Source organism: Salvelinus sp. IW2-2015, linkage group LG28 (genome assembly GCF_002910315.2).
Source record: "Salvelinus sp. IW2-2015 linkage group LG28, ASM291031v2, whole genome shotgun sequence".
NCBI lineage: Eukaryota > Metazoa > Chordata > Actinopteri > Salmoniformes > Salmonidae > Salvelinus > Salvelinus sp. IW2-2015.
Genome location: NC_036868.1, coordinates 15,083,532 through 15,110,323, shown reverse-complemented (window position 1 = coordinate 15,110,323; position 26,792 = coordinate 15,083,532). Strand labels below are relative to the sequence as shown.

The 26,792-nt window shown below is 42.6% G+C and overlaps 2 protein-coding genes across 4 annotated transcripts in view; one reads left to right on the top strand and one right to left on the bottom strand.

The window, feature by feature from the left end:
• coq8aa (coenzyme Q8A, genome duplicate a) overlaps nt 1-6,632 on the bottom strand; it is a 29,821-nt gene extending 23,189 nt beyond the window's left edge. For 2 of the 3 annotated variants that reach the window (XM_023973819.2, XM_023973821.2), the window contains exon 1: nt 6,537-6,632. The gene's annotated coding sequence lies outside the window, so the exon portion shown is untranslated. Of the gene's footprint in view, nt 1-2,330; nt 2,468-6,536 lie in introns of those variants that run through there. The other variant, XM_023973820.3, reaches the window with a different exon arrangement.
• Nucleotides 6,633-9,544: 2,912 nt separating this feature from the next.
• The window catches only part of LOC111954147 (inositol-trisphosphate 3-kinase A), a 51,106-nt gene continuing 33,858 nt past the window's right edge, over nt 9,545-26,792 (top strand). The window contains exons 1-2 of the mRNA XM_023973651.2: nt 9,545-9,834; nt 12,239-13,428. Of these exons, the coding sequence (XP_023829419.1) occupies nt 12,370-13,428 (1,059 nt within the window). The 5' untranslated portion in view covers nt 9,545-9,834; nt 12,239-12,369. The remainder of the gene's footprint in view (nt 9,835-12,238; nt 13,429-26,792) is intronic.

Sequence of the window (26,792 nt, the reverse complement as noted above, 5' to 3'; positions counted from 1 at the left end):
TGTGCCCTCCACGGCCTCCTCCACGTCTCCTATGACTGCCTGTCTCCTAATCAAGGTACGCCGCCACCTGGACCACTACACTACAAACACAGCAAACCTTCTTGCCACAGCTCCAATAGTGCCAGCCTGTGACTGCACTACCTGACCACTGGTTGGGTGTAACTCCCGTTCTCAGCTACAACACTAGATGAAACACCGCCAGCATTCAAAAGTGCCAAAAAACATCAGCCAGAAGCATAGGAATGAGACAAAAAAGTTGTTCTTTTGGGGGATTTCCCCACCACCGCAAACCACTCCTTATTGGAGGTCTGCTACAATATGCCTATATTTCCACCTGTGTCTATTCCATGTGCACAACAGCATGGAATAATTTATGCAATCAGGTTGCCAGTCTACAGTTTGAAGCACAGAAGCTGTGATTGACTTGGAGTACAATTTGTTGTTTAAGTGTTCCCTTATTTTTGAGCAGTGTTATAATCAACAAGCTGTAGTTAAACTACTGATATGTGAAGAATGAATTGTTTTATACGTTTAATGCCACTAGCAATTTACCTTGCTCCTGGCGCCCAATCGCGAACAGTGTCAGCCATGCCCACGCAGGTCCTCTGGAATGCCAATGGAAATCGGCCATAACGCATCCAAAAAATACCGCTACGATAGTTATGAAACACAAAACGCGCCCTAATTAACATCGTGCCCGATTTTTGTAAATCGCGCGACCCCAACACATATACACCAGGCTACTCCTGCTCCAGATAAAATCTCCCAAAATGACTTCTGGCTGCACTAAAAATAAATCCTACCTTTGCTGCTCAACTGACCCCGACTCTCACGTCCCATGTACCATGATGAAATAAAACAAAAATGGAGGATTGGTGAATGGAATTGCAATGCACAGCGGCATGTAATGTGTGTGTGATGGTGTGTGTCACTGTGTTTGTGTGTGTGGGTGTGGGGTGCGTGCTGTGTGGTGTCAACCGCAAACGTGCTTGGAGGGATTGGGGCTGATTTGAGACGACTCACTGCATGTGAGCGGTGTGGTAGTATGCATGTGATTGGCACCACCCTTCTCCAACTCCATAAGCTACAAGCTCTAATTCTAGTCTGGGTGCATTAAACTGTGTTCTGTATCTCTGGTCATCCACGCTGAAAGCTACCTGTTGAGATCAGATACAGTAAATAGAACCATGACTGAGCCATTGAGTTCCATGAGATGCACCCAGCCAGTGAAAGTGACAGGCTCTTTTCAAGTCTGATTTAAGACATACTCTTGAGTTTGCATGAGAGAGCTCCAGCACTTGCATCCAAAAGCTCAAGACGTATTATAGTGACCACCAGCTAGAAATAGAAAAGACGGTTGTATGCATGTGTAGACTACAAGTAAGTTGCAGTAAATAACTGAACTCAGGATAGTGCAGGGGTAAAACTATGGACGCTGACTGCTGACACCAGCTAGAAATAAAAGCAGACGTTGGATGCACTGTAACTACAGTAGGTTTGCAGTAAATAATCGACTCAGGGATAGTTGAGGTTGTAAAACTATTGTGAGCTGAACTGGACACCAGTAGAAATAAAAGCAGGGTTGTATGCATATGAAGTGTAACTACGAGTAGGTTTGCAGTAAATAATCTGACTCAGGGATAGTGAGGGGTAAAACTAGTGTGAGCTGCTGTGGTAGAGTACAAAGGGAGCAGGGYATAACATTTMSTTTTTGGTCCACCAGCCAATGTGGCARGTAGATTAAAAAATATATATATTTTCCCCTGCTAAAATTACACCAACATAACACAAAAAATGATGAGCATGCTTTGTAATGTKTTTAAAACAATATACATGTCTCACTAGTAACAAGTAATGTGGTATATTGTTTAATTTAATTTGTGTGTCTTTTAACCAAAGTTTCACAGATATTTAAGGGCGGGAGGTTACCGTGGTAGCGCGTCACGACATGTTTGTGCCTGTGAGAWTGAGTCTGACTAGTAGAAGCGTCGTCTTCTCTTCCCTAGCAGTTGAAACTCAAATAGAAAAACAACCTAACTTGAACAAAACAATGTAAATAGCCAAGAAACAGTTCAAGTAAATTAAAATAAACYTTTATGTCAGTGCGCAGCTCTTCACTTGCGCACAGCCCCAGCCAGGCGGTGTTGCAACACGAAGTGGATTAGGCTATATAGGATTCATAGTTAAGACTTTGTGCGATTCATTTACCAGCTATGAAACAAAATGGCRGAAATACTTAAACTGCTACTGCAGCATTTATTTTACTTTAAATGTGATACTACTTTACTATTATTATTCACAAATGCAAGTGAAATGCTATGGAGTGTCACCTTGTTAACGTCCAGAAGCTTTAGTCGCGTCAATTTCCCTTGAAAACCAGATGCATCCGGTTTTCCCAACCCGCTGAGGGTGATTCGAAGGGAGTAGGAGGAAACACCTTTCTGTACCTTGGCAGTTCAACTCACAATGAACCTGTTTAGGCTAGGCATGTGGGAGTGCCATAGCATTCCACTGCTTTATGATTTAGCCTAGTTATTCAGTAGGCATATTTCTTACAGCTGTATGGGTGATGCCAAGCCTCAACACAACTGCTTTTGGACCAATAGGATGTATTGTTGCTCAAGTCAAAGGGGAAAAAGTTGGTTCTCCGTTCAAAACTATTTTTCCCAGTCAGAGCACCTTTTTATTCTCAGAGTTCCCAGTTGTCTTGAATGCACTGAAGTCTGAGATTTCCGAGTTCCCAGTTTTTTTGAACGCAGCATATAGCTTGAAAACTTGACTGCTGACATGCAAAACATTTTGGGRCTGTATTAACCAGCGGTCTAATTAAAAAGAATACCAAAGGATTGTTGAGTGGCTTATTCCTGAGGTCAATTAATGTTTTTGTAAGACAATTGAAAGCAGTCTGTAGGTCAGAGCCTSATCCACATGCACGTTGGTATTCAGAGAAGGAATGTGTTTGTGTCAATCTGTTGCAAAACATAAGGATATTGCCAAGCTACAGTTGATTATGTAATAGAAGGCTGAATTGTGCAAGTTCCCATTTGATAAAGAGGAACAGCTTGTCTAACCGAAAATAATATTTTTAGCAGTGGAAATTGTTATCTTCCACATGTGTGCTGTTTACATTCACCTACAMTACTATCCAATATATCACCACAATTGTCCTATTGTTCCTGCCAGTCTAAGAGCCCACGTGCCTAGCTCTGCACGGCAACAACGGCCTCTCCTCATGAGATAGATAGGCTACTTGAGTGTGAGTGTAAACAACAGGACATATCAGATAGCGGAAGCCAGGGTGAAAAAGTGGTTGTGATTATGAAGAGCAGCCAAATACAATGGGCTATATGCATTCAAACTGCCATCGATTAAATGCAATTGTGTTTGTTGTCCGTTGCTTATGGTTGCCCATACCGTAACTCCACGTCCACCATGGGGCACTCTGTTCACAACGTTGGTTGCCCAATTTGAATGCACAGATATACCGTGATGAGATCCCGAGGCCCATTGTCATGCCATTCATCTGCCRCCATCAYCTCATGTTTCAGCATAAAAGTATTGAGACAGTGTTTTGTTGTTTTGGCTCTGTACTGTACTGAAATTATACAATAACGAYGAGGTTAATGTGCAGACTGTCAGCTTTAATTTGAGAGTATTTTCATCCATATCGGGTGAACCATTTAGAAATTACAGCACTTTTTGTACATAGTCCCCCCCATTTTAAGTGAACAAACGTATTGGGACAWATTCACATATGTGTATTAAAAGTAGTCAAAAGATTGATATTTTGTTCCATATTCCTCGCATGCAATGATTACATCAAGCGTGTGACTCTATAAACTAGTTGGGTGCATTTTGGTTGTGTTTACAATTATTTTGTGCCCAATAGAAATGTAATGGTAATAGTGTCATTTTGGAGTCACTTTTATTGTAAATAAGAATAGAATATGTTTCTAAAAACACTTTACATTCATGTGGATGCTAACACGATTACAGATATTCATGATTTATTCAGGACTATTGATGAGTGAGAAAGTTACACCAACAGATATCATACCCCCAAGAAATGCTAACCTCTCACCATTACAATAACATTGGAGGGCAGCATTTTCTCACTCATTATTCACAATTCATTCAAGATTATCCGTAATCATGGAGCARGATAAAATAATCCATCCACCTGACAGGTATGGCATATCAAGAAGATGATTAAATAGCATGATCATTACAAAGGTGCAGTTTGTCCTGGGGACAAGAAAGGGCCACTAAAATSTGCAGTTTTGTCACACAACAATGCCGCAGATGTCTCAAGTTGGGGGAAGAGTGCAATTGGCATGCTGACTGCAGGAATGTCCACCAGAGCTGTTGCCCGATAATTTAATGTTMATTTCTCTACCGTAAGCCGCCTCCAACATTGTTTAAAATAATTTGGCAGTACGTCCAACCGGCCTCACAACCGCAGACCACGTGTATGGCCAATTGTGCGCCGCCCTATGGGACTCCCAATCCCGGCCAGTTGTGATACAGYCTGGAATCGAACCAGGGTGTGTAGTGACGCCTCCAGCAATGAGATGCAGTGCCTTAGACCGCTGAGCCACTCGGGAGGCCTACATGCCATATATCTTATCTAATGACACCTTGGATTAGACCTTGACCTATAGCACATACCATAGCTGCCACTTGATGTTCAACATAACAAGATAGCTCTCTCTCTCCTTGAGGTGGCCTCTGCACCAAAATCAACATGAGATTTYATCTGCAACTACAGTATGATTGGATTTGATTGCATTAAGTAGGTCACTGCTTTCTCTATTGATCACATTGATAAAAGCAACCACTGATAAGAATACTAGACAGCTCTTAACTTAAATCCAGAATTTAAAGTTACAAACCATGAAAAGAAGGTAATGCAGTAGGTTAACAACCCAATCAAGCAAACTATCTGCTTTACAGTATGACATTCAAAGCTTGTACTGTACAATTMAATGTCCTCACACTGTACAGTGTGCAATGCATAGTATCCATTTAATTTCACTGATAGTAAAGGACAAATAGTATCTGGCTTGCTACAGTATTTTAATAATGCATACACATTTAATGTAGCCTATTTGCAGACACATACTGGTAGGTAGTCCTCCACTTTGAAAATAACCAGGCCTGTAGTCTGCATGTGGCACGACTGACACTGATACAGAATGTTGTTTATGGGCCAGCTGAGCTCCTCTTCTAGCCCTGGCCTTTGTGACCATTGACAGAGCTTTGTCCTTCAGGCAAAACTACCAATATAGCGTAGATGATTCTTCTTAATGCTCATGATTTGTATTTATTATGGATCCCCATTAGCCAAAGGAGCAGCTATTCTTCCTGGGGTCCAGCACAATTAAGGCAGTTTATACAATTTTAAAAACATTACATTCACAGATTTCACAACACACTGTGTGCCCTCAGGACCCTACTCCACCACTACCACATATCTACAGTACTAAATCCACGTGTACGTATAGTGCGTATGTTATCGTGTGTGTGCCTGTGCCAATGTTTGTGTTGCTTCACATTCCCTGCTGTTCTATAAGGTCTTTCTTATCAGTTTTTTAAATCTAATTTTACTGCTTGCATCAGTTACTTGRTGTGGAATAGAGTTCCATGTAGTCATGGCTCTATGTAGTACTGTGTGCCTCCCATAGTCTGTTCTGGACTTGGAGACTGAAGAGACCTCTTGTGACATGTCTTGTGGGGTATATATGGGTGTCTGAGCTGTGTGCCAGTAGTTTAGACAAACAGCTTGGTGCATTCAACATGTCATAAACGAAAGTAGTAATGAAGTCAATCTCTCCAGCCGTGCTGCCCTGTTCTGAGCCAATTGTAATTTTCATAAGTCCTTTTTTGTGGCACCTGACCACACGACTGAACAGTAGTCAAGGTGCGATTACTCTGCCTATTATGGAAATTGACTGTTTCAAAACACAGTTGTCATTCACGTCTACAAGCTGATTGAAATGCATGCAGGAAAATGTGCACAAATGACCTACTGTTGGCCAAATGTCACACCAGCTAGCAGAGAATGCATTAGCCAGAAGATTCCGACCTTAACTGTGCGCTTGTTTTCTGGCGCACATGAAAGTTTGATGCCARTTAGTTTCATGTTGTATTACTTCCACTGTGCATCATGACTGAGTCTAGACAAACAAGCAAACAACAACATCGACTAAGCAGGTGAAGTGGCCAGTAAAAATGTTTGGATTTCGTCAAAGACTTGCATAAAATATTTCGCACGACGTAAGTAAACTAGCTAACGTTAGGCTGTTTGTGTTCACCGACATTAGGATACGTTATAAAGCTATTCTGATAACACTGGCCAGCTATTCTCAACTCAGATGTAGCTAGTTACAATAACTACATATCGTGGAGTTGAGAATTAGATCACGTTTCAAGGCAGATTAGATGTTTTTTTCGCCAATGCTGCAATGTCCAAATTGTCAAAGTAATACGTATTTATTCCATTATGCTACTTGTAATATGGAAAATAATGCACTTACCCCCAGTAATTGCGACTGTCTGGTTGTCTTTTCAATGCTACCTCGTCCCCTAAAGGCCTAAACAGTGTGTCTTGTCTTACACCATGAGGTAAACGCTGTTTACCTACGCTAAACCGTGATTGTGAGAGGGCTTTTATCCCGCCCCTAAACATCTCCTATTGGTCGTGCGCTAAGCGAAGCAGGTTTTGGAGAGGTGGTGGCTGAATCCTGATCCCTCATTGGCCAATCTTCCAAAAAAAAGGGTGTACTCTCCAAGTTTAAAGCCAATGAAAAGTCAGAACCCCTTTGAAAGGGCGGTCTTTGCTCTGGACAGAGAAAAATAAGGAAGCTAAKTTTAACAATGTACAGTTAGTTACAAATGAGAATAGCTAGACCTTCACTATCATGGATCAAAAAAGTAATAGTTTACAAACTAAACGTGTCTATTAGAGAGATACAAGTCACAGAGGATCAATTGATTTTATTAGTTGTCTTACAGGAATGTAGTAGTCTAGAAGACCATCAAATTAAATTATACCCTCACATAGCCTGGTTCCTCTGTAGGTTTCTTCCTAGGCTCCTGCCTCACTAGGGAGTTTATCCTAGCCACCGTGCTTCTACATCTGCATTGCTTGCTTTTGGGGGTTTTAGGCTGGGTTTCTGCATAAGCACTTTGTGACATCTGCTGATGTAAAAAATGGCTTTATAAATACATTTGATTTGGAATTTTTAAAAGACAGGTTTTTATTGTGAATATTTACCGCCGCCTGCTGGTGGTTTCTCGAATGTTTTCCTCTTCTAATAACGTTTACACATTTGCTGTACCAATATCAGTCAAGAGATGGCGTACGTGACAGGCAAATTACATTACCTTTGTAAAATATAGTTGCGAGAGAACAATAACTGTTGAAGAATTTCGGGAATTGGACTACACGTTTTCATTTAGTTCATATTTGTATCTAGTCTATTTATAGAGTTCATCATCTGAATCTTTCTTTATGCAGTAGCCATAACAGCTTCATGAACCATATTCTGTTGTTGATCTATAGAATGTCTTATCATCAATATGGCTATCATTCAGGCAGTTGAAAAATTGAATTACAAGCCCTCTCCACTCTGCCATTTATTTTCTTTATTCGATCAATCACAGGATAAAGTCACCCTCCATGACATGTATTGTTAATACTTAAAAGAGAGACCATGCACAGTGCACTTTATCTGACATTTGACAAATGATGACCACCAACATCTGCATAGGTCAGGGATGGATATAGATTTTTCTTTCTACCTCAGTGAACAACAGATCTGGGTAGTGCCTCGCAGCCATAGTTTTTCCATGTGATTGGTCTTTATTGACACACAGGGCTATTGTCTCAAAGTTCACCTCATGATACCCTCCTTATGGGGCATAGAAAGGTCACATGATGTGATGGCTGTGTATGACAGGTAGAAAGTTAATTTCATGTTTATGACCACTTGTAAGGTACACACACACACACACACACACACACACACGTGCGTCTGTAAACATTCACATCACACACATGTGCATATGCAAACATTTACATCAAAATTCATCGTTCCACACCTTTTTTCCAGTGTTTATGTGCTGTGGTTTAATACAATCTTACTTTCTTGGCATCAGAAATGTATATTTTTATGTTGTTCTGATGAAGTATACACCACAGTAGATCTGTGACTATATGTCTAAAGCGTGTGTAAATGTTCTCTCCTTAGTAACTTCATAAAAGTGTCAGAGTTGTGTGTGGCTGCAAGCTGGACGTTGTGCATAAACAGACACTAACATTGTCAAACATGAGGCAATCATGTTCATTTCACAGCCACAATGACTTAACCTGGTCTGAAATCTTAAGGGATGAAATATAGATGTTCATACCGCCTATCAGGCAGCCGGGCCCATTCAAATCAGAAAGGCCACTAGTGTTGTACTGTATCTTCCATCCAGTTTATTCTGCCAGCTGACACACTTCTTTCATTCTACGAAATTGTAATTTGTTTGGCTGCTAATCTACGAAGTCATGGGGTCGAATTTTTGTGGGTGAGTAATGACAGCTTAACAGCAAATGGCTGATTGAATTTATGAAATAGATAAGTTAGTACTCTGTGCATTTTACAAAGATYTGTTCACACATTGTGCACAATGTACCTTGTGTGGTAGGCTACCAAAGTTGCTTTCAAAAAGGTTAAAATGGTCATTGATATCATATGAGTAAAATACATTATTATGAATGATACATGTTTTTAGACAACTTGCCTACAAGACAAACTAGAATAATTCATGTATGGTCTTATTTGATAAGCTGGTTGATGAGCCATTAGGGGAATGACCACCTTGACCACTTACCCCTAGAGCCACAAGCATAAAGCATAAGAAAATACAAGCAATATGCTAAATATATGGTAAGAGCACAGGCAGGACATTATATTCTCATGTTGTAAAATGCTAATATTTAGCCTACTGTAGGTATATTTACTGTAAGCCTATATTATATAATATTTATGCAATATAACAGTTGCTGTAAAATCAGTAAGCCAAATAAAGCAATTAAAACACTGTTTGATCAAACAGTAATAAATTATCCATAATGTTTGAACATTTCGTTATATTGACAGGTAAAATGTCACCTGTTGCATGGTTTGTGGAAGAAAATAAGAAGAAGAAAATAAAAAACATGCAGAATTGTTTGGTCCTACATGATATTAAATATGTTTTGTGATATTAGCCTATAATATCACAAACAAGAAGAGTTCATCATCATTATCCTGGGTTTATCGAATAAATGTCACTCCAATTAAGTTTTATTATGTGATGACCCAAACAGATACACTAGCCCAGACAACAGAGTCGTCGTTGAAGTCAAAACTCAAGGCTGTGTGCGCATCGAGATTTTTTCTTCGCTAGGCAATTGGAGAGTTGAGAGAAAAGCTGCTTGTTGCGTAGAAATTACTGTAAGCGTCTACTTCCTTCCTGCTTTTTGAAGTACACTAAGCAAACAACGGCCTAGTACTACGCCAAAGCGAAGGGTTGAAGAAGTCAAGGGGTCATAAGAGCAAGTATTTTGGACACGCTGTGGGAGAAAAAGTTTATTTATACTTGAACTGGCCTTCCTTTTGCTTGTGAGGGAATAAGAAGAGTGTGTGCTATGTGAAATCCGCTTAATTTAATAGATGTTTAGTGTTCTGAATCGCGCTGAATTGCACTCAGTGCTGTAGACATTCTGAACGGCTTTGAGGGTCTGACAGCCACTGGTTCGATATAGCAGGACTCCTATTAGGACGAGGTGTTTGTTAGTACAAGGTAAGACTTGCACTTACCATCTCCAATGAGTCTGTTTAGTGTCATTCAAACTTTCCAAGCAAGGTGTCAGCATAAATAAAATTTAGCTGCGTGGGTAAAATCTATTTAGATTAAACGCTCTTTATATTAAAGCTTTTTTAGCCTTTATTTACACCTACACTGTTCACAAAAATAGTATTGTGAATAAGAAATACGTTATAGGCACTCTACGTAGCTATTGGCAACAAGGACATAAGCCAACAATATTGATTGCGCACAACAGAGTAACAGCAGCAAGTTGTTACTTGGTTATAACAATGTTTCAACTGTAAAGATATAGCTCAGATGATGATAGTGATGATGACGATGCTGGGAAAAATGATGATGATGATAACAATAATAATACAAATAACAATAATAATACATCTGTTTATTAGTGTTATTATTTCAAACAAGGTCAGAGGAAATATTACTAATGGTAGTTATTAATTGGCATAAGGCTTATAAACTACTGCACTTTTGCTATTGGTTTCTTTTTGCTTTAGATTAAGAGTAGCTAAAATATTTATGTCGATTCGCTAAAGAATGTCATAATGGTAATGATTGAATCCCAGTAAGCGTTATAACAACATTGTCAAATTGAGCTTGCAGTAAAACCCACATGGCAGGTGGAGTAACGTTAGATTACCACGTGCTTATTGTACTGGAGAGCGTTTGCTTTATGCCATGTGAACCAATTATTGTCAAAGTTGAAAAATATATAATCACAACAAACTTAACTTGTAAATCATTGAATATTAGTTTGACGATATCCCAATGAAATACAGTCACCACAGTCAATTTATTGTATGGACCCGATTTATCGTATCATTGATTGGCACATCCTCATGTTTTTTTCCTTCTTTACTCTGTTTTCCTAATTTCGATGGAAATGCCAGGTCATAGAAAGAGAGCCAGGGAGTTCAGTTAGTCAGTGCTGACTAGGATGGAGGGTTCATGGGAACCATCATAGGCGCTACTCCCTCCATAGACACTGGAAGTGTCACTTTGCCTCTGAGCAGTGTGGGTCTGACTGGGAAAAAGATGTGCTAGGTAGACAGAAACTGACCCGCCCAGGCACCTGGCCACAGGCACAATGGTGTCTCTGTGAATGCCTGTTTCTCTTCTTACTTGGTCCACTTTAATGTTGGCTGGCTCAGCCCCCCCCCCCCCTTCTTTGCCTCAGACCCTCATCATGCTGTGGCTGATGGTGGGGACTCTGGGGAGGATTGTGTGGGCTGATGGTGGGGACTCTGGGGAGGATTGTGTGGGCTGATGGTGGGGACTCTGGGAGGATTGTGGTGGCTGATGGTGGGGACTCTGGGGAGGATTGTGGTGGGCTGATGGTGGGGACTCTGGGGAGGATTGTGTGGGCTGATGGTGGGGACTCTGGGGAGGATTGTGTGGGCTGATGGTGGGGACTCTGGGGAGGATTGTGTGGGCTGATGGTGGGGACTCTGGGGAGGATTGTGGTGGGCTGATGGTGGGGACTCTGGGGAGGATTGTGTGGGCTGATGGTGGGGACTCTGGGGAGGATTGTGTGGGCTGATGGTGGGGACTCTGGGGAGGATTGTGTGGGCTGATGGTGGGGACTGGGGAGGATTGTGTGGGGAGCCACACTGCTGCTGTTATTGAAGCATTATGCCACGTTAACCGATGTTTCAGTTTGAGGTGAACAGTAGTATTTTCTACAAGGTATGTCAGTGTAAAAATCTACTGAATGGAGAAGTGTGTCATTTTCAAAGCAACTAAAACTAATTTAGAACCTACATCATTCACGGGAACATCCCAAACCCAACTCTGTGTGGTAAAGTTAATAGGGACTCATTTTGAAATGTTAAGTCAATGTTTGGTTTGTGTGACATACATTCACTAGGGTTGACGTTATTCTGGCTTCTGATCCAGGGTATTTCTATTCATTAGGGATCCCCATTACTCTTCCTTGGGTCCAAACACATAACAAATGTAGTTAACAGTAGTAAGAACTACAGTGAATACTGATATGGTTTGTTGCTTTCTCTCTCTAATACTAATGGCAACAAGTAAATCTATTCTTGTGTCTCATTATCTACAGTAGATTTTAAGTAGTAAAAGTTCAACTCTGGGTATTTTCTTAGCTAGAGAGAAAGCAAACACATGATTCTTTCTTGGAACATTGATTTGTATCTTGTAAATAGGCAAGTTATCCGCCTTGCTTTGGGAAGGAATGCTACCCTTTGTGAGGGATCTGCTGGATAATATTTGTAGAACAAAGTGAAAGTCCACACGCCACAGTGGGGAAATACATGTTATTCTTATTCAAATGCAAGTCATAAAATCACAGCCATTATTGAAGCTTTTACTGTCTGTGTTTTTGTTTTTCCTCTTCAACAACTCTCCTCCATAGAAGATTCAGCAGGGAATTCCACCTCTCCTCTCACATACCCCACCAAATGCTATGGTGGGGTGTAGACACCAGAGCAGCAACCAGGACTAGGGCTAGATGGGAGCCCATACTGACAGTGCCAGCCTGATACTATGGCTGCTTATGCCCTGAGCAGTCTGATTATGATGAATGGCAACAATCTGACGAATGCGAGCAGCCCTCGGACTGGGAGGCCTGTGCTGCATGTGCCAAACTGCTCCACCTACTACAGCCCTGGTAGCCTGATTCCTGGCTCCCCTGGGGGCTCCTTCGTCYCCCCCCCCTCTCCAGGCCCCAGCAGCCCCAGGGCCCGCTCCCCCTGCCGCCACCCTGAAACCTTGGGGGAGATCGTGGGCAACTGTGTCCGCCGGCTCAGCAACAACGGAGATGATGAGGCCCCCAACTGGGAGGTTAAGCGCACGGTGCAGCTCCTGCAGATCCACCAGGAGCTCCTGAATGTGGAGGTCAACAAAAAGGTGGGTCTGTTTGAGGCCCACATCTTGAGAGCCCCGTGCAGAACAGTCCCAGCCTCCAAGCCCAGCCAGCCTGCCGAGGTGCCTCCCCCTAACCCCCCACGGAGAGACTGCCCTCCAAGCATTTCCAAGGAGCTCCAGAACGGGAAAGGTTGTCTCTGCTTGGAGGAGGGAGTAACAGGGAACGGCAGAGTGGAAAATAACACGGCTGACCCAAATACGGAACAGGGCAGTCTGCTTGTGAACAAATCAGCAGGAACTTGGGCCCAAGCTGACAGTTCAGCAGGCAGTTACTCCCCGAGTTCACTGGGGGTTGGCAGCTTCTTGGCAGGCAGCAACAGCGAGCACCCTGCGGAGTGGGCCCAGACCTGCCTGACAAAGGCAGGAGCAGAGCCAACGGAAACCCAGCCACAAGCACCCTGGGCCGGCAAGGAGGGGAGCTGCCCAAAAGTGGGGACCACCATCCCAGCCGTCATAGTCACCGACCACGGGATGGAGGCCCAGGGAGAAGGCTGTGAACCGGGCAGTGAGCCCCAGCAGAGCCCCAGGTCGTCCCGAGGCTTGAGAAAGCTGTCCTCCTCCTCAGCTTCCTCCACAGGCTTCTCCTCTTCCTGGGAGGAATCAGAGGAGGACATCTCCAGCGACCCGGATAGAGCCGAGGGACTGTCACTTGCCTTCCTCAACACCCAGCAGAGAGCTGTGAGTAACACACTTTTATTAAGGAACAAAGTTATTTATTATTTACTTTGTCACTTTACTTTGTTACTTTGTCATCAATTCATCCTCTCTTTCACATTGAATGGGTTTTGGCTTACGTTTGGTTTATTGTTCAATGGAATAGGGACTGAAGTTGATAATAAAAATGTTTAAGAAATCTTTGGAATAATTGGACAATTCTGTTTCGCCACATTTAAGAGCACGCATTTAGGGCCGACTCTCCCATCTCTAAATGAACTTTTAAGTTTGTTAGAGGGCCTCTCTTCACCAAGCTCTTTGTCATACTGCGCTCTTGCAACAAACCGGTCGGCATCCTCCCTGAGGAACGTTTGACATTCTCGCAAACAAAGGTACTTCTGTGTCCCGTCGTCAGCCTCAGACACTTTGACTCTGAGCGCTGTTGGACGGCCTTCAAAGAGAAGGCTTAAAGCACTGTTTATAAATGAGGGGGCTGTGTATACATTACTGGAAGAGTTTGCTTGGCCGTGATTTACACCTGCTCGATCGGCAATGATTCTAAACAATGCACCGCGATTTGCTATTGGTGTTATTACCAATAAATGTCTGTAGTGGTGAGTGTGTACTGATGGAGGAACTGAGACATTAATTGCAATATACCTCAGAAATCGCCTGTGATAATTTGCCATMTCATAGAAACCTCCTTGGCCTGTCTACGTCTGACTCTGACTCTACGTCTGAGATGCATCACTGGTTACCGTCATGCAGCTGGAGCACACAGACACAGGCCTTCAGTGGCAGACTAAAGTAGCAGGATAATGGGTCCTACATTACGGGCATACATCCCGTATGCCAAGGGGTACATGGCATACGGGATGTGCGCCAGGTGCACAGGAGGCTGCTGAGGGGAGGACGGCTCATAATAATGTCTGGAACGAAGCGAATGAAATGGCATCAACCACATGGAAACCATACCCTGATGAAGACAGCTTGTCTGTCGAAACGTTGGATATTAGTTTATTAAATTATTGCATCTGAGCTCCTAGAGTGTGTGGCTCTCCTTTAATTGTTCAAGTGTTCTACTCCGCTAGCCAGCACCTTGCCTAAATAGGTTTGCGTTTCTTTCGCCTCTAGATTGATGTATTTGATACCATTCCACTCATTGCGCCCAAGTCATTACCACGAGCCTGTCCTCCCCCATTAAGGTGCCACCAACCTCCTGTGGCCAGGAGATCCATGTGGTGTCTTATCTGGTATAAACGCCCGAATCAAAACACTTCATTGTGCCCATCTGGCCTGGCGATAGCAAACAAAATAAATATATGAATGCAGAGCAGAGCGGCAAGGCCAAGATGGCCAAGATAGCCTTGAAGTTAAGTGGATGGAACTGCGCTGGTTTTGTGAAGGCTGTTTACACTGTAACGGATTTGCTTTGGAGAGGAATGTCTTGCTTTGATGTATCCATGACAGCGAGGCAGCCCTCTCTCTATCATTTCTGGCCAATGTCTGAGGAAAGTGTAAGTCTCAGAAAAAGGGAAGATGCATGTAGCAAGCTACGTGATGGCAGAACCATCACCTAGGAGACCTCTGCTTATTAATGAGAGACATTTTCTTGCACTCGATGATACACTGATCTGTAACTGATCTCTTGCAGTGAGCTCAAATAGTTGGATAATGTGTCTGGAGTGTAGACAGGAGAAATGAACTCAGCTTGAAAGGGCATATTTGGTTTTATAAAGGGGTTTATTAGATTGAATTCTACTTTATTATGTATTCATGCTACTTTACAATGTATTCATTCTACTTTACAATGTATTCATGCTACTTTACAATGTATTCATTCTACTTTACAATGTATTCATTCTACTTTACATTGTATTCATGCTACCTTACAATGTATTTATGCTACTTTACAATGTATTCATTCTACTTTACAATGTATTCATTCTACTTTACAATGTATTCATGCTACTTTACAATTAGATCAAGTTAACTGGGTGTAACTGTGTAAATAACAGGATAACTGTGYAAATAACAGGATAACTGTGTAAATAACAGGATAACTGTGTAAATAACAGGATAACTGTGTAAAAAGATCAAGAACCTCCTCTAAGACTAGGGCTACTATAGTTTTTCCAGATACATTATTTTGTTGATCTGAAATAGAAGTTACCTGTATTCTCTCTTCTTGCTCATCAAGTTCATCACTGTATAGTATCTTCTCTATTCGGACAAATTCAAAAGTTTTACGTAATTGTTCCTTTGGGACAGTACTGTTGTAGTTGAACCTTGTGAATTCCCTGGAATGTCTTCGCCACTTCTCTTCCCAACTCAACAGCTTCTACCCCCAAGCCATTAGACTGCTGAACAATTAATAAAAATCGCCACCGGACAATTTACATTGACACTCCCCCTCTTGTACACTGCTGCTACTCGCTGTTTGTTTGTTACCTGTGCATAGTCATTTCACCCCCACCTACATTTACAGATTACCTCAACTAGCCTGTACCCCTGCACACTGACTCGGTACCGGTGCCCCCTGTATATAGCCTCGTTATTCTAATTCTTATTGTGTTTCTTTTTATTATTACTTTTTATTTTAGTCTATTTGGTAAATATTTTCTTCTTCTTGAACTGCACTGTTGGTTAAGGGCATGTAAGTAAGCATTTCACGGTAAAGTCTACACTTGTTGTATTCGGCGCATGTGGCAAATACATTTTGATTTGATTTGATCAAAGTACACCGAAAGTTCCATGGAAGAGGAATCCAGCAGGAATATGTTTGTAATCATTTTAAAAGACGCTACCATGTTACAACATCCTGATAACACACACCTTTTAGGGCTTTCTTGGCAGGATCTAATATGTTTTGCTATTAGAAAAAGAAACAGAAGCTAAGTGAGAGATGTCATCTGTCATGCACTGGTATTCTCTCTGTAGTATACGTGTGAGAGAGAGAGAGAGAGAGAGACAGGAAGACAGTGTAGAACAGTGTCCAATAGGGAAAGACAGCATATTCCTCAGAAGACTAGATCATTCCTTAAGGTTTGGTTTACTATTGATAGGGTTGATTATCTCAGAATGGAATGTCCCTGGGCAGGTATCCTTGTTTACACTCACACACTGAAAACCTCAGCTCTTCAAAACACTTCAACATGTTCTAGCATCTATCCCCTTCCTGTCCCAATCACAGAGGTGCATTTGGACAGGTTGTGTCACTCCTGTGGGAGTTTCCCTACATCTCAGGCCTATGGCTCGAGTGCCGTTCTGTAGTCAGCGTGGGTCCGGAGAAGTATACATTAGACTAAAATGATGGCAACTACTGAAGTACGTACTACACCAAACCTACGACATTATAACATGCCTATTCAGACAGGAGCTGTCTACTTGCCTCTGTACCAATGAGGTTTCCCAATCCCAACAACAAAAGTAAAGGAAGCGTATGATTGAAAGGTTCATTATATATTGGCTTATTATGACTYACTTACATTGTGGTCCTCTGTAGCTCAGTTGGTAGAGCATGGTGCTTGTAACACAAGGATAGTGGGTTCAATTCCTGGGACCACCCATATGTAAAATGTATGCACACATGAATGAATGTAAGTCGCTTTGGATCAAAGAGTGGCATATGCTAAATGGCATATATTTTTACTAAACAGTCTTTATAGCTCTATTGTTTATAGCATCGAGTATTCAGGTTGCTTTTTATAACCTGGATGCAGAACTAATGGTTTAGCCAAGTCCTTTGTCATGTGCTATTGAGCTGTAGTAGATTTTGGCATGACAACTAACACAACAGAGGAGTTTTGTTGGAGAACAAACTGATTTGCTACCAGGCTCACTAGGCCTGTATGCAGTCTTATTAGGTGGGTTCTCTTGGCTGCGGCCGGGCATAGTGACACCCGCTCGGTCGGGGTACTGAAACCATGTCACTGTGAAATCATGTCACGGTGGTGTCTCCTTTTCCTGTGCCGGCCTGTGGAGGAAAGCGCCCTGCGTGCTACAGCAAGCGACTCAGAGTAGAAGTCTAACAAGGTTCTCTGCAGTGCAGATGCAGAAGGCTTGTGGTTGCCTGTTGTAACAGACCCATTAACAAGTGCCCGGAGGAGCTGTTGTCTGCACTGTGTTGCAGGCAGGCGTTTCTCTAGCGTTGTAAAAGAGTTCTACAGTGGTGCAATAACATTAGTCATTAGTTGGACTGACTGTTGCGCTAATATTCTATTATGACGCCAAAAATACTATTACTCACATGACAGAATACATACATATTTAAATTCTATTTTTCTCCTGGACTGTGGCCAGTTCTTTTTGTACCTGACAGATTTGCATGAATTGAAGTTCAGTTCAAGTCCAGGCAGAAATCAAATGGCCAGACTCACAAGGAAGACTCACATTGGAAACCCCATGTAGCTTTATCTGTTGTGTTAGCAGTTTGTTGTTGTTGTTGATGCTTGGGTTTTTCCTGGTCACACCAGTGTAAAGGGCTGGGTAGTCAATGAAGCTGTAGTGACTGATGACAGCCTCCTGTCTCCAACAGGAAGGATGAAGGGCGCTTATCACAACCACAAGGCTGGACATGGTGTTGTGGTGCTAAGGCTAGCAGGAGGTGATGTGTTGTGGTGCCTGGGTTATTAGCAGGATAATGACACTCACTCAGGGTTTAGATGACCTCATATCCTTTGAACAAACACTTTATAATGAACTTATCTCATGTGTTTTAATGAGAGTGATTGACATGTTTTGTGTTATTGTTGTTTACTCAGGTCTATTTGTCTAAATTAATTTGAATGATTTTGTATCGCCATTATTCCTTTTTATTGTAGTTGGGTCAATGCAGGAGGAATAGTCAGTCTCTTATTACAGACAATATATATTTTTTGACAGATAGGCATTCCTCTGAGCTCAGTGAGAGGGACATATGAAGTGTTACCCATCACTCCCTTTTTCTATCGCAGTTTTCACTATTCACACTCAGCAGTGATGTTAACAAAATACACACGCACACACTTCTCAAACACACGCACTTTTCACACACACACACACACACACACACACACACACACACACACACACACACACACACACACACACCCACACACACACACACACACACACACACACACACACACACACACACACACAACACACCACACCACACACACACACACACACACACACACACACACACACACACACACACACACACACACACACACTATTTGGTCATGGTTTCAATCCAAAAGTAAACTTTCTAAACCCAAGTTAATTTAGGGGAAGGATCTTGAGGGCTCAGAAGCAATGGAAAAAGTAACACTCCTGTGGTAGCCTGTTGCCTGGGAGACCATGTGACGTCAAGCCTGCTTCAAACAGAGAGAGAGAGAGCGAGCAAGAGAGAGTAAGAGAGAGAGAGTGATTGTAATATTTACTTTTTATTGTTTATTTCACTTTTGTTTACCCATTTCACTTGCTTTGGCAATGTTAACATATGTTTCCCATGACAATAAAGCTCCTTGAATTGAATTGAATTGAATTGAATTGAGAGAGAGCAGCACTGCTGGAGGGAGGGAGGGAGGGACCTGCTTTCTTATGCATGAGGCAGGAAGTGTCTTTTAGTGTGTATGAGGCAGACCCTAATGCACAGCAGAGAGCTTAGGCTTGCTGGTTGCGTAGCCACGGTAGGGAAAGTACCAGTAAACTCCTAATCTGTTTGTGTTTACTAACTTCGACGTAGAAAAGGCATTTGCATTTCCAAGAGGCTTGTTGGCGGTTGTACTCAACTTTTAGAAGTGGCGATGCCTTACCAGTTCTCTATTCAGCCTGGTCTCATAGACTAGACGTAACATGGTAAACATAAAGGCCTCTGTGCAGACCAGTCAAGTTCTTCCACACCGATCTTGACAAACCATTTCTATATGGACCTCACTTTATGCACAGGGGCATTGTGGGGCATTTCATGGAAAGTGCCTTCCCCAAACTGTTGCCATAAAATTGGAAGCACAGAATCGTCTAGAATGTCATTGTATGCTATAGAGTTAAGATTTCCCTTCACTGGAACTAAGGGGCCTAGCCAGAACCATGAAAAACAGTCCATGACCATTATTCCTCCTCCACCAAACTTTACAGTTGGCACTATGCATTGGGGCAGGTAGCGTTTTCCTGGTATCAGCCAAACTCAGATTCATCCATAGGACTGCCAGATGGTGAAGCGTGATTCATCGTTCCAGAGAACGCGTTTCCACTGCTCCAGAGTCCAATGGCAGCGAGCTTTACACCAATCCAGCCGAAGCTTGAGCATTCYGCTTCAGCACTCGGTGGTCCCATTCTGTGAGCTTGTGTAGCCTACCACTTTGCGGCTGAGCCGTTGTTGCTCCTAGATGTTTCCACTTCACAATAACAGCACTTACAGTTGACCGGGGCAGCTCTAGCAGGGCAGAAATTTGATGAACTGACTTGTTGGGAATGTGGCACCCTATGACAGTGCCACGTTGAAAGTCAATGAGCTCTTCAGTAAGTCCATTCTACTGCCAATGTTTGTCTATGGAGATTGCGGCTGAAATAGCCAAATCCACTAATTTGAAGGGGTATCCACATACTTTTGTATATATAGTGTATCATATTTATTCCAAATTCATAACATACTATACGAATTGCAATTCGTAATATATCATACGAAATTAATGACATCCACAAATGAATACATACCATACGAAACATATCATGGTAAATGGGGGAGACAGATTTATATTTACTATATTAGGTCTATCCCTGAGTCCAGGTTGATTTATTTGCAAGTTGTGTTATGAACGGATTGTGAGAACAAGGGCCTAGGGCTTGTAAGCAACTGCCACTCACTCAAAAACCTTGTGTTTAGAATTGATAAACCTGTTAGATACCCTAAGGGTAAGGTAACCCATGTATAGTTGATGCTGCCGGCCACAATGATTTACAGTGACATGCCGAGTTGAACAAATAAGCAAATAAGTAGAGAGATGCTCCTTTGGTGCTCAGTTCCTTGAAGTGGATTCATAGCAGTTGCTTCACAGCCCCTACTTGACTTTTATATCTGTAAACAACCTCTTCTCTTACTACCACAGTATACTACAGGTATAGTCTACCTAGATGAATCCTACCCCTGGCCCTTGTTTACTGTGTGTCTAACTCGCACTGTTATTGAAGAAACACAAGTGGTGTGCATCGAACAATTCTCATTACATAGAGAGCAAGTCATTTACCCTGTGTAGAGTGGGACAGAAGTGGGACATGGAGTCCTCTAGTCTATTAGTTTATTGTGTGCATGCTTTCAGTCTAGGGTTGTTATTTACAAGTTTCCACATGTCTGCCTCTCTCAGGGTATCAGCATAATAAAGACTGTAATGACAAGGTATGATTTTAGCAGAGGCCTGTTAAAGCATTTCCTTGTTGTTTATGGCCTATTGCCAGTAACTAGCATGCTATATTTCAGAGTTCCCCAAAAAGCGGCCTGGCCAGCGGGTGATTTTATTTGTCCCCCCAAGTTTTCTTGGATATAAAAGACTGTAAAAACACCAGGAAATGAGCTCAATGTTTTTTTAATTGAAGATATCTGTTCCCAAATATTGCCACACATAAATATAGTGGCAAATGTGATCGTCTACTAATGTAATCAAGGTTTGAAATGATTCTGTTTTTGTGAAATACTATATCTGATTGGGATTGTTGCGGTCAATTTGCAGTGTGCAAATTATTTTTAACTATGTTCCGGCCCTCCGACCATCCGCTCAAAGAAGAATCGTCCCAGTGCTGAATGTAATTGAGGACCCCTTGTCCTCCAGGACTAGGTCTGTCTGTATGTCTGTCTGTCTGTCTGTCTGTCTGTCTGTCTGTCTGTCTGTCTGTCTCTCTGATTGCCCTCTGAATGGTTACTGTTGTGATGCTGCTGAGGGAAGACTAAAGCCCGGATGAGTTTAGATTATATTCTCAGAGGCTTTACACATAGTTATTACATTCTACAGAACCTTTAACCTGAGGATTAGAGATGAAAGTAGTTATCAGCTTTAAGTAAATGCATTCCTCATTTAGTAGAAGAGTGGTGAGAGATATACCATACAGTCATATGGCTGTACAGTAATATAATACATTTTGAGTGTTTGAAGAGTGACTAGCTGCTGYTGCCTGACACACAATGACCTACAGTGACATGCAGAGTTGAACTCCAGTAAATAAGCAGAGAGATGTTGCTTTGATGCTCTCTTCCTTGAAGTGGATTCATAGAATTAGATTCACAGCCCCTCCTTGACTTTTATATCTGTAAACAACCTCTCCTCTTACTACCACAGTATACTACAGGTTAGGGCTGGGCAACATGGCCTAAAACTCATATCTCAATGTTTTCAAACTTATGGGTGATTCACAATATATATCTCGATTTTTTTCAATGTTTTTTCTAATTAAGCTTTGTTGTACAATTAAAGATCAAGAACACTGCATTTAAACAGTCAGCAATAATGTAATGAATACAGGGCTTGTGAAGTTAAACCAAGGCTGACTATATGTCTTCCACAATCATAAGACCCACTAATCATTACATTATTTTATCAGAATTGTTGTACCTGTTTTTTTGTTTTTGCAATAATCACTGATSTGGCTTTCAGGTTTGTCTATAAAAAAGCATTTTTTTTGTCGCAAATGTAACCAGAACCATGCATAAGGCACATTCACTAATAATGTAGCAGGCATTATAGAAAATGAACACCGGTCTCATGAACAATCTCTCAAGCACAAGCCCACGTTCTAGTGAGTAGCCAGATAATATTTATATTTCAAGTTTATCCAACTTGGATCTAGGTATAATTTCACAAGCTCTGGATTCAGCTAACAAGGYAGAACAGTTGAATTGTTATGAACACACCCTTCTGTTCGTCTCCAACTGTTTGAACAGCGTGCTAGCCTGTCCACTTTGTTCASATGTTGAAATCAAGTGGCCTGCCTTATTTCTCATTAATGAGAACGAGTTTCCAATTCTTTATATAATTGTTTTATGCTTATTGCACATTTATAAAACACAGACTAAACAGCTACTATAACAATCTTTATTTGACTAAAATGCTGCTAGTGATACGTGGTACCGTGATGCGCGCTACAAAACTGAGCATTAATTTTCCAGAATTAATGTTCATTGGTACATCTGTTTTAGTAGTGTCTGCTCTGCTCAAAATTTGAGGAGTTGAAACATAAACACGGTTCAAAAGGTTACCTTCTCCTCTATTAGAGTAAAATAATATCTCCATGTGTTTCCATAGGTGTCCATATGACCGATTCTGTTGAACCAAACCTCAAATGCAAATAGTGAGTTTAAACCATTTGTCAGAGAGGGAAAATGATATCTCATCTTTGTTGTTCTGAGTGGTAGGGGGAGGGGCTTAGGACTTCTGTCCAAAATAAGCCCAATGCGTTTCAATGCGCTTATTTTGAACCCAAGCTTGTCGCCTGCATTCCTGCCTTTGGAACAACGACTCCCATTGTTGCGGCGGAGACATGAGAATCACATCATTATATACAGATTTCTGGTGTTAATGGGAAGGTGCACAGCACAGATTCAGCTTCTTCGACCCTACTCTCCTCCCTTTCCGCATCCTATGACTCGTACTGTCCCCTTTCCTCTTGGTCCTCCCCTCCTGCTCCGTGGCTGAGAGACTCATTGCAGAACAGGGCTGCGGGCAACTGAGCAAAATTTTAGGAAAACTAAACTTCCGGATCCTTTCACTCCCTCCTCTCTACCGTCTGTTCCTCTGTATCTGCTGCTAAAGCCACTTTCTACCACTCTAAATTTCAAGCTTCTAGCTTGGAACTAAGAAACTGGTTTCCACCTTCTCCTCCCTCTTTAATCCTCCACCCGCTCACCCTCCCTCCTCCCTCTCTGTGGACGACTTTGCGGACTAAAAGAAAGTTGATGACATTCGCTCCTCATTCAGCCTTTTGAGTCCTTTGTTTCCACTCAAACATAACTACCCTACGCCTTGACCTCTTTCTCTCCTCTCTCTCCAGATGACATCTTGCGACTAGTGAGGTCTGGCCGCCCGACAACCTGCCCGCTCGACCTCATTCCTTCTTCCCTTCTCCAGACCATCTCTGGAGACCTCCCATTTCTCACTTCCCTCATCAACTCATCCTGACCACTGACTGCAACCCCTCTGACTTCAAAATGGCCCGAGTTGCTCCCCTCCTCAAGAAACCAACACTCGACTCATCTGACATCAAAACTATAGACCTGTATCCCTTCTTTATTTTCTTCCATAAAACTTGAGGATTCTGTCTCTGATCAACTTTCTCATTGTCTCTCAGAACGATCTTCTTGTCCCTAACCAGTCAGGCTTCAAGATGGGTCACTCAACCGAGACTGATCTTCTCTGTGTCACGGAGGCTCTCCGCACTGTCAAAGCTGACTCTCTCCTCTGTTCTCATCCTCCTAGATCTATCCAYTGCCTTCGATACCACAAATCATCAGATCCTCCTCTCCACCCTCTCAGGGCTGGGCGTCTCAGGCTCTGCACACTCTTGGGTTGCATCCTACCTGGCAGGCCGCTCCTACCAGGTGACGTAGAGAGGATGTTTGTCTGCACCACATACTCTCACTACTGGTGTCCCCCAGGGCTTGGTTTCAAGCCCTCTCCTTTTCTCTCTATACACCAAGTCACTCGGCTTTGTCATATCCTCACATGGTCTCTCCTATCATTGCTATGCGGATGACACTCAACTACATTTCTACTTCCCGCCTTCTGACACCCAGTTGGCGACACGCATCTCTGTGTGCTTGGCAGAAATCTCAACTTGGACGCCGGCCCACGTCCACGAGCTCAACCTCGTCAAAACAGAGCTGCTCTTCCTCCCGGGAACTTCTCCATCATGATTGATAACTCCACAGTGTCACCCTCCCCGAGTGCAAAGAACTTTGGCGTGACCGTGGACAACACCCTGTAATTCTCTGCAAACATCAAAGCAGTGACTCACTCCTACAGGTTCATGCTCTACAACATTTGTAGAGTATGACCCTACCTCACAGAGGAAGCAGCTCAGGTCCTAATCCAGGCACTTGTCCTCTATCGCTGGACTACTGCAACTCACTGTTGGCTGGGCTCTCCGCTTGTGCCATCAAACCCCTGCAATGTATCCAAAACGCTGCATCCCGCCTGGTTTTCAACATTCCCAAGTTCCCGCATGTCACCTCGCTCCTCCACACACTCCACTGGCTTCAAGTCAAAGCTACAAGACCATGATGCTTACCTATGGAACAGGAAGAGGAACCCTACACCCCAACCCAAGCACTCTGTTCTGCCACCACAGGTCTTTTGGCCCTCCAACCCCTACGGGAGGGCAGCACCTGCTCAGCCATGTCCAAGCTCTTCTCTGTCCTGGCACCCCAATGGTGGAACCAGCTTCCCCCTGGCGACAGGACAGCAGAGTTTCTGCCCATCTTCCAAAAACATCTGAAACCCTACCTCTTCAAAAAGTATCTTTAATAATCCTCCTCACCTCAAAAAAMCTGAAAACCTTTGCTCTGACACTAATGAACTTTCTATGCCTGTGATATGTGGTTGTCCCACCTAGCTATCTTAAGATGAATGCACTAACTGTAAGTAACTCTGGATAAGATCATCTGCTATATAATAATAAATAAAAGTCAAATGTAAATGACTAAATGGACCTCATCTTTGCTCAGATAAAGGYCAGACAGACAGATTTTGTTGGCCAGTGGAATGTGTATACTTATCTTCATAAGATCTCTCTTTTTTTGTCACTTGATACATTTTCTGTCACAGATGTGGAAAATACTGTCGCCACTAACGAGCCCCTACCACTTCCCTATCTCTCTTAGAGAGGTTCCTTTAGAGGGGTTAAAAACCACTTCCTCCTTGTGCTCGGCGCCGTGCTCAGTGGAAACTTTAACAACACCAATGAGGTGGAGGAGTCACTGTAGAACAGCGGCATCCCTTTCCTCCTGTTCAATATAGAACGCTGCATGGGTCTCTATAGCAGAACAATAGCACGACGCAATGAGGTTGCGCGCTCTCCCCACGATACGGAGCTGCCTCTTCCAGTCCCCAACTAACAAACGTGGCAGTGCTATTAATAGTGTGCATGTAGAACGGCTGGAATGGAGAAAGAGGGATGGATGGATAGATGGTGAGGGGTAGAGAAAGAGAGAGGTCTTCTGGTCCATGGCTGTCCTGAAAAGAGTGGCTGAACATTCACACCCATTCTGTCAGGGCCCCTGTATACACTGGATGCCAAAACGTTGGTTCATTCAACTACAAATTAATATCAGGGAGTATAATAGAGTTTATGACTTAAACATGTGTGGGGACATGTATTCACTGGAGTAGACTATGTTGAGGAAGAATGGTTTCACGAATCTCAACCCACTATGGCTGAGACTTATTTACAGTAGGATAGAACAGTCATACAGGATTAGGGGGAGAAGGGAGGATCTGTGGGCCTATTAGGATGGATGAAGACTGTGGAACACTTGTTCAGAGGTTATACTGAGCGTCTGCCCCCAGCCTCTGCCCTGCTGTGTTGCTTGTTTTGGTATGGTCTATCTAACTATTTACCTCCAGCACTGGCCATGTGATTCTCATCACTGTGCCAGACCATTAGATGACTGTGACTGATGCACTGAGGAGCACTTCATATCCCAATTAAGGTGGTAATATCCCATGAGCTTGACTACAAATCACCCGTTCTCGCTCTGCTCAGAGGATTTGAGTTAGGAAAACACACTGCACATGGAGGTGTTTTGAACCTCAACGTCTTCGTCAACAGTCACTGAACAAAATGAACAGAAAAATCCCATCTATTATCGCTTGAACAAAATGAATGCTGCCTGCCTGCCTCCCTGCCTGCTTTGCTAGGATACAATGGCAGCTTGCTTACCTCTATTCATGCCTGACACTAGGTGAGTGATTGCTGCAGCACGGGKGAGACGGTAGTAGGAAAGTATTGTGGTTTCACGTGGTGCTAGCTGTGCTGTACTGAAAACTCAACAGAAGCTGATATGTCTTCATACCTACAGTTGAAGTCAGAAGTTTACAYACACCTTAGCCATCCAAGTACATTTAAACTCAGTTTTTCACAATTCCTGACATTTAATCCTAGTAAAAAAAATCCCTGTTTTAGGTCAATTAGGATCACCACTTTATTCTAAGAATGTGATATGTCAGAATAATAGTAGAGAGAATGATTTATTTCAGCTTTTATTTCTTTCATCACATTCCCTGTGGGTCAGAAGTTTACATACACTCAATTAGTATTTGGTAGCATTGCCTTTAAATTGTTTAACTTGGGTCAAACGTTTCGGGTAGCCTTCCACAAGCTCCCCACAATAAATTGGGTGAATTTTGGCCCATTCCTCC